This window comes from Rhinatrema bivittatum, chromosome 3 (assembly GCF_901001135.1).
Source record: "Rhinatrema bivittatum chromosome 3, aRhiBiv1.1, whole genome shotgun sequence".
Lineage (NCBI taxonomy): Eukaryota > Metazoa > Chordata > Amphibia > Gymnophiona > Rhinatrematidae > Rhinatrema > Rhinatrema bivittatum.
The window spans coordinates 108,935,042-108,944,038 of record NC_042617.1 but is presented as its reverse complement, the minus strand read 5'-3'; the positions used below and the strand labels follow the sequence as shown (position 1 = coordinate 108,944,038).

The 8,997-nt window shown below is 41.7% G+C and overlaps 1 protein-coding gene across 2 annotated transcripts in view; it reads right to left on the bottom strand.

Annotated features, from left to right (window-relative positions):
- Nucleotides 1-6,310: 6,310 nt before the first annotated feature.
- Nucleotides 6,311-8,997, bottom strand: part of SNRPB2 (small nuclear ribonucleoprotein polypeptide B2) — a 30,930-nt gene continuing 28,243 nt past the window's right edge. For both annotated transcript variants that reach the window (XM_029593576.1, XM_029593575.1), the window contains exon 7: nt 6,311-6,695. In XM_029593576.1, coding sequence (XP_029449436.1) covers nt 6,536-6,695 — 160 coding nt within the window. In that variant the 3' untranslated portion in view covers nt 6,311-6,535. The remainder of the gene's footprint in view (nt 6,696-8,997) is intronic.

Here is an 8,997-nt window from a genome sequence, read left to right as displayed (position 1 = left end):
AATCTCTCAAAACAGCCAAAAAAAAAAAAATTATATTTGGCTGTTTTACTCCAAAATTTTCAACCAGAAATGTTCAGTATTTCTCTAATTACTGTTAACATTTTTATCCCATTATTACCAAAAACAGTTTAGCATTGCTCAGGTGACCTGCTCCACAACAGCTATACATTTTAAAATTGAACAAAAGTGGAAACAGTTTTATTATGTTAATTACTTAACAGAAAGCATAGTGTTCTGAATGTTACGGTGGACCCTTGGGTCGGCCTGACGGAGACAATGGAAGGGTGTCTCCGTGAGTGAGATACAGGCCGGGGGGGGCGAAACGAAGTGCAGGCTCTTCACCCTGGAAGCCCACAGTCCCCCAGGAGAAGCCTGTAGGAGTCGGACCGCTGGGACTTAAGAGATTGGAGGAGATGACTTCACCCTGGAAGCCCGAGACTCCCCTGGGAGCCCGGGCCGCTAGGACTTAGGCAAACGGCGATGGCAGTAGAGGTGATCCGGGGGTCGAGGCAGGTGACAAGCAAGAGACGTCAATAGCAGGCAAAGGTCAGGGCCGGAGAAGCAATACCTGGACAGGCAGGAAGGGTCTGAACTGGAACAAGGACGGAACTGAGCTACGGGGTTCAGGAACCTGGGCTGGAACTGAAGCAGGAGCTGAAGACAGGAATCCAGGAACCAGGACCGGAACTGAAGACAGTGACCAAGAGCCAAGCGAACACCAGGACACACAGCAACTAAGCACCCTGAGGTAACCTTGTTGCAAGGCATCTATCGGGGGCAGACGCCGGCCTTAAATATCTGCCGGCCGCTGAAAGGCCCTTTAAATTCAGCCCCTTCGCGCACGCGCCTAGGAGGGGAGTAGCTACCTTCAGCGACCCGGCGGCATCTCCCTCGTGGAGACGCCACTGCCAAACAGGCCGTGCCGGCCTGCCCGACCACCGCAACTGCCACCAGAGATCCGGCTCGGGACCCCGGCGGACCACCATGGAGCTCCCGGCCCTGAACCCCGGAGGAACGAAGTAAGGTCCCGGTCGCGAGTGCCGCAACCAGGGCCGCAACACATAGAGACACTTAAGGAATCTCTATAAATTACAATGCCGGTGTATTAGATGTTTCCTTGTTGCCCGATAGAGTGCAAACAACAGCAACAGCTATAAAGGATCATTAAATAAAAAGCTGTGTTTTCAGTACAGATACCTGCGCACGGCGTATTTACTGGCCCCTAATGAGAGACGTGACCAGTTAAGTCTTACTCTTTGTCTTTTAACCAGTTTGCAATCTGCAACAGTAGAGTACCCACAGGTGGGCCTGGGTGAGCCATGACCCACCTACTCAGAGCTCAGGCTCAAGCAATCTGGGCTACTCAACCCCAGAGGAAGAAGCCTGCAGGATGGCCACCGCAGTTACGATTCCATGGCACCAAAGAAGGAGAGTACTGCCATAGGACCCCCATCCTACCACAGCCAAAGGAGAAGGCCACTGCAGACCACATCCTGCGGTAGCTGAAGAAAGGATCTGGCGGTGCCTAAAGACGTGTACGTGTGTGTGCGTATCAGAGCATATTAGTGAAAAATACCCACCGTTCCTCAGGTTGTCTGACTCATAACTGATGTACATTTTCAAAACTAAAACAAAAAAGTAGAAAAGATAAATATTCTTTTAACGCATCGACCAATAAAGAGAAGAGCCTGAGAGGGGGCTTTGCAGACACTGTTCAGAGCACTACCTGGTGGCCATAGCCAGACATGACACTGTGACAGACCAACACAAGCTTTTTAAATATAGATAAATGGAAAAACAAACATTGTATTATAGCAGATCATGTCTTGGACTCATGATAATCCTCTTACCATTGTCTTAAATTATATAAAATTACACTTACATATTCTGACAATTCTTCATATTAAATAATGGTACAGGACTTTGAATAAAAGCATTTCACGTAAAAACATTTAAGCAAGTGCTTCGGGTTTTTTTTCTCTTTTTTACATACAAAGTATGAATCAAATAAGAAATATTATATAAGCCAAATATTAAGAAAAAACAATCACAAGAAGGGAAAAATACAATAAATTGGCTTAAAACAGTTAATAATTCAGCAAAGAGAGGAGGCAATTCTGAGGAGAAATAAGAAAAACAAAATTAGAAGAAAAGGCATAGTCCCGAAACAGAGCTACAAACCTATAATGACTAGAACATAAGACCTCTATGAATGCTATGGCTAAGTTAAAGAATCAAGAAAAGCTCTTAACTGTTCTGGAGCAAAAAAATATATAACAATGGTTTTTTTTGACAAGGGTATCTTAAAAAAAAAAAAAAAAAGTTGCACTTGAGGTAAGTTTCCTGTCTCATAGAAAGAATCCTTTTCTCCTTTCCTGAGTTATCTTAGAAATATCAGGAAACATATGAACATTGGAACCATGAAAAGGAGAATTGAGATGACAAAAGTAATGAGACATTAACTTACTGATATCTTGTTCAGATATCAGTGAAACAAGTAAAGTAGGACGATCGCTGTTTTCAAAACCAGAAGATTCAAGAAGAGTAGTGAGTTTCTGCCTATCCAAAAGAAGTCCCCCAGAATCCACAGGTGGATGTCTTTCAACTGAAGAAATAGGCAAAAATTACACTTTATTTATCAAAGGGAATTCAGTCTCAGGAATAAGAAGCACCTCCCGAAGATATCTTTTAAATATGGATAAAGGAAGTTCTCCCATAATTCTAGGAAAGTTGATTAATCTAAAGGTTCAGGCGACAATTCCAGTTCTCCAATAACTCAAGCCTTCTGGATAAAGCATTTCTATCTTGATAGTTGCCTCATTAAACCCATTAATTTGCTGAATGTCTCCTTCCAGCTTAACAATAGAGGACTTTAAAGATTGTAAGGTTTCCTCATGAGCTTTAATTTTGGAATCTAAAAGAGTTCGTAAATAAATCCATCTTGCTATTGCAAGATTTAATGGTGACTGACAAACTAGTGGTAAGCTCCCTCAGTGTACCTAATGTTACCACCGCGGGTTTAATCGGAGAGAAATTTAACTCACCCGGTGTTGGGGGGGGAGGGTCTCCATCAGGAATAGAGGACAAATGCAGAGGCGTCTCCTTCTTTCCCCAGCTGCAAAGATGCTGGCTCCTGAAACGCTCCAGGTGCCCCCTCCTGCAGTGACAAGACACTGACATCTTCATTCAGCGACATCAGCGTGCCCAAAGCCGAATCTCTCCAAGCAATCTGTCTAGTGCCAGGGGGACTGAGGGAAACCTCACCCCCAGGTGAAGATGGCTCTCATCCAAGCAGCTCCACAACAGGGTTCAGCCAACCAACCAATGTAACTCTGGGGGCCATGAAGGTAGTAATCAGCAGCTGCTCCACAAAGTGAGTAGGGATAGAGGAGAAAATCCTCACTTTGCCCTTGCGTTTAGGTAGCATAATAGTAGTGGAAACTCAGCACTAAGTAGAAAGGTTTAAGGAGCAGTGCTCAAACGTGGCTCCCATCAGGACGCCATCTTGCCTCCCTTGCTTAAAATGTTTTTAATTAAAAATCAGGAAGTAGAATTCTAACTCATAAATGAATAATAAATATTATGATTACTTTACTGCACAAATGCTATTATGAGTTTGTGAACTCAAATGCTATAAATACATAAAAACTGACAATTAAGCCCAAAGTACAGAGCAATGAAACCAGAAATCCCAAATCTTCCTAGTTACCTAACATTTGACCATGAGAAAGTCACTCTCTCTTTTTTTTTTTTTTTATTTATTATTATTATTTTTTGTTTCTTTTGCTTACTTAGGGGCAATTTTCAAACTGTTTACATTGGTGCAAAAGTCATACAGACTTTTTACTCACAACTTATACCAGTTCTCAAAGTGAAAGTACGTTCACTTTGAAACTTGTCACTGGTACAAAATGCACATGGTCACTTGCACCTGATTTTTCTGTGTGCAGAATTTTCCCTCTGAAGCTCCTTCTCGGAGATTGCTGATCTGAAAGTCAATGAGGATTTAGCAGGACAGCAGTCTTTCTTTAGGGTGTCTTGAGGCAACCTGAAAGCTCGAAGTTGGCCTTAGAGATCACTGTGATGAACATGTTTGATGGGAGATAAAGCTTCCCTCTGGGTAAAGCCACTTAGGTGGTGGGATCACACGCTCGTTTCCCCTTGGTCTGATACCAATTTCCTTCAACAGGTTCTTTGCACTGTTTCTCCTTGGATCTGTGCTTGAGTCCTCAGAGCCCAGTCTTTTCCTTTGGACATCAACATATCTGGGCCTCCAGTGGTCAACTTGTCTCCATTATCCATGTACTTCTTTGACGCCAACTCAAAGGAATCTGATATCTTCAAGATGTAACAGTCATATTGTAGATCTTAATGGCCCTCAGCAACCTCTAGAGTACATGTTGCAGTAGGCCACATCATGATTCTCACACAGACATTTCTAGCATGTCTTTAGTCTGCAAACTGGGCATGTCTTGAAGCTAGTCTGCCAAGTCCATGCCACTGACCATGTAAAATAACACATTTTTAAACAGATAGATGGCCCAAGCAGGAAAACAATGGGTCTAACAAGGCATGTCCAAAACTACCACAAAAGGGGCCTGATGGATAAAAAGAAAGAAAACGTTAAATCAAAAAAGTTGATAAACAAAAAGGAGTAAACTTGAAGGGAATAATGATCACAGCACACTCAGAAATGCAACCATCAACTCCAATCAAAAAAGATGAATCGAGGAATACCACAGAATTGCCACACATGCCCAGAGGGATCTTTGCTGGAAAGCTCTGGAATTATACTGCTGGTTTCCAAAGAAACTATAGCCACTTGAGTTTACTTCAGAGTGACAATGTTATTTTATTTATTTAAAAACATTTATATACCAGCATTAGTTTTGAACATCATGTCGGTTTACAGTAAACAGCTTAAGTTTGGAAAGTTACATTTTAACAGGGATATTTTAACATTTTAACATGTTATGCCTTTAGGTTATCAAAATAAGAATTTCTGGTTGTTGGAGTCATTTTTTTGTTACTTTTGCTGAGGATGCATATAGAGGATAGACCAAATGGATTCAGAGTTTTCACCCAGACACAAACTAGTTTGAAGCCAATGGCCAACCTTAGAGTGAACGCCTGTTTCCTGTCTTGCACTGTGAAATGTTTGCAAATAGGCAAGAGTTTATTTAGTTATTCCACTAAGTCTATGATGAGAAAACTAGCAATTAACTTTTACTAAATCCTGAGAGAGAGAATGAAGGCCACACAGCTGTGTCTGAAATCTGATAAGAGCTCCAAGGGAGGGAGCACCGCTGCTTTCACAAGCTTTTGTGGTGATTAAGAAGAGACAGTGAGAAAGAGAGGGGAGAGAGAAACCTGGACATGATGGTATGGCTGATCCTTTGGAAATGTAAGCTTTTTATATCTATGTAGCAATTATTTACCATAACTACTTCTATATGATCTGATTTTGTTTTATCCTCTTACTGCTCAAACTTTCTTTCTTGTACTGAATCAAAGTTTGTGTGTGGCCATTTGTGTAGGGAATAAGCTCCTGGGTTCAAGCCCCCAGATATAATTCCAGTAATTGTGTGTGGCCATTTGTGTAGGGGATAAGCTCCTGGGTTCAAGCCCCCAGATATAATTCCAGTAATTGTGTGTGGCCATTTGTGTAGGGGATAAGCTCCTGGGTTCAAGCCCCCAGATATAATTCCAGTAATTGTCTGTGTTTGTATGAGATTAGCTCCCCAGGTCAGAGCCCCTGGGCAGGTTACCAGTGTGCATGGTCTGAACCCATAACACTGTTGCAACAAGCAGCTTACATTGTATAAACACACGATCGCTATATATAGTGTGCAGCAAGTGCGACTTTTCTACCCTATTCTTATCCATGCATTCCCATTATGCTCATTGGCCTCCAGTTAATAAACCATTCTATTTCTCTCCAAGTACTTATCTTCCATTTGTAGCACTAGGAGGCAACATTTTTTCCCAGATCAAGACAATTGCCAGTTCATAGCTGAGAAGAACCAAGGTAGTCAATGTTTGGCAGAGCAGAATGGGCTCCCTAAAGTGGGTAGACATTTGAGTTTTCTGTTTGTTGATCATCATGGAAAATGTAGTTTAGAAACAATTTACCTGTAGTTTAAATCGGGCCCAAAATGTTCATATCTATTTGGGATATCTACCTCAATTGCTAGAACATGAATCAAGCCCATATTAGTTACGTATCCAGTTCATTAAACATGAATGCAAAATTGCTTAAGGCTTAAGCTAATTTTCCTAAATTAAATTCAGATGAATCAGACAAGCCAGAGCAGATGATTTGAATATTTATTGTACAAAACGAAAGACCACTGCATTAAAAATTATGAAATCAGCTGTGTAGTAATTCCACAGCATACTAAAACAAGACTTACTGCATCAGTCTTTTGACTCTTCTAGAAACAAAAATTACATTTTTCCAAAAGGAAAATATTAGGTAACAAAAAAATGCAAACATATAATTTCACAGAAGTACTCCTAAGAATATCTGTAAATGTTATTTCTTGGCATATGTGATTTTCATAGCATGGGATGGAGTGATCTTGAATCCCTGTAGGGCATCACGAGCAGTACCTGCTTGCCCCTCAGCTTCAAACTCCACAAAGGCAATGTCATGTCTTCCAGGTACCAAACGTACCTCTTTAAAGCCGGGAAACCTTAGAAAGGAGGGAGAAAAGAAGCAAAATTACAAGGAAAACTCAGTCAACTATTGATGTAAATCTACAGTTAAAATATATCGACACTGATTCGCTGGGGTAGACAAAGAGGAATCTAAGGATGTATTTCTTTACAGAAAGGATGGTGAATGCATGGAACAACCTCTCACTGGAGGTGGTGAAGACAAGGACAGTATCTGAATTCAAGAAAGCACAGGACAAGTGCAGGGGATCTCCTAGGGTGTGGTAGGGACTGTAGAGGTGAGCAGTTGTGTGGATGGGCAGAGTAGATAGGTCATGATCTTTCTGCCATCATGTTTCTATACAAAAAAACAAAACAAATACTCTTGGCAATTAAAGGTCAGTTATTCTGCATTGTTTCCAAACACAGAGAAAAAAATCACTAACAATAATAAAAGTAATAATATGAATCACTACTTTTGCTGTGTTCAGTAGTTCAAACAGACTCTACAGACATAAAATGAGTAATTCTCAACAATCTGTTGTCACTTTGCTAAAACTATAAAGAACATCTGAATCAGCACTACCTCTGAGCTGTCTGCACATTTATATAAAATTAAAAAAAAAAAAGAAAAACCATCCACCTTGCAGTTTTAAAGTTGTAGTCCAAAAAAAAAATCTAACAGAACTCATGCACTAGCTGAAATGAGAAAATGTTTTTGCCAGGTAAATTATAACACAGAGCCTCTGGTTTCCCACAATTTTGCGACCAATCCCACTATAAAATCAGCCACAGAACTGCAAGAAACGGGAACTTTGTTGTTGTCGTCGTTTTCTGCTGGACGGCTGCATAGTTTTCCTCTCCCGCTGAGCCTCTACTTGGCTACCTTTTCATTTCTCTACAGCTGTTTGTCACCTCATTTCTTCCATTCCCCCTCAGCTTCTTCACTCTCTCTTCTGCCCTACCCGAGTACTTCATTTTCTTGTGCATTGTTTTGCCAGATCATATGGCCCCATTGCCACAGTGGAACCACTTCACTTTTCTGATCTCTGCCAGACTGCCTTGATCTCATACTTTCCCCAGACTGCCTCCCTCATTCCCACTGTTGCCAGATCACTTGCTCTCTCCTAATCAGCTTTCTGCCACATTCTTTATCCTATTCAAATCGCCTTCTTTTCTCACTCTTCAACCCCGCCAACCTGCCTCCTCGCCTCATTCTTTCCCACTGCCAGCAATATCAAATTGTAAATCTCCCCCACCACGCCTCTTGCCAGACTCTCACTTGTCCCCAGCTATGGGGAATAAGACGTGAGCTTAGCAAATGAAAACTGCAAGGTGGAGGTGGATAATGGGAAATGGAATGCTGAGAGAAGCAGAGGGGGTAGAGGAGGAGGTGGTGTGGTTAGCTTGGTTCTACAAAACTGATGCACCAAATATAATACAAGGGACATGATTTCAGACAATTCTATAGGCTACATACATAGGCAAACTTCAGTGAACCAAGATGGAACGCTACAAAATAGCTGCTGCTAATGAAAAAGCCAAGATCAATATATTTGCTAAAACTGCTGAGAACTGTTTATAGCTCCTATGTGCATGCAATCACTGCAAGGCCTTCAGCCTGTTATTCATTAGTCTCCCAAAACACACCGGAGACCGCTGCTGCTGGCAAAGACATTCCCTCACAATGCACAATGCATATCCTGGGTGGAAAGTTACAGTGTCTCTCTGCCACAGTGCACACAATATGAGCCATTATTTGGCAGCTTCAGGAACGGTATAAGGCATGAAACAAGACAAGCCAGATTTGGATTCATCGTCATGAAGCAAATTTGGGTGCAGTCTGATCATCTGACCTCCCCACCCATCTAATCTACAGGAAGTACTTTGGACAACTCCCACTAAATCCTATTGTATTGCTTGCAAGGATAATAGGTAGCAGGCCACATGCCCCCACCTCAGAGAGAGACCCACACTCACTAACATACATACACCCATACAATCTCACACTACATTCTGTTCTCATTCTCAAAGATGCAAGTTTTCTTCTCAACCACAGTATGTCTCCTCTCCCATTTTCTTATTTTTGCCTCACCTCCAATGTCGTACTCCTTGTTCTCTCACTTTTACAATCCTCCCTTTTCTTATTCCATCTATCCTAAGAATCTTGTCCACTCACTGAGACAAATATCCATATCACCCACCCACCCAACCAACCAAACACATTAAGCTCCAGTTTTGGATGTCTTAAGGGACTGAGGTCCTCTGTTGTATTTACTGTTTCCTCTGTGCTGTGTACATGTGCACATGCACAAGTCGTGAAACGTGCAAACACAATAA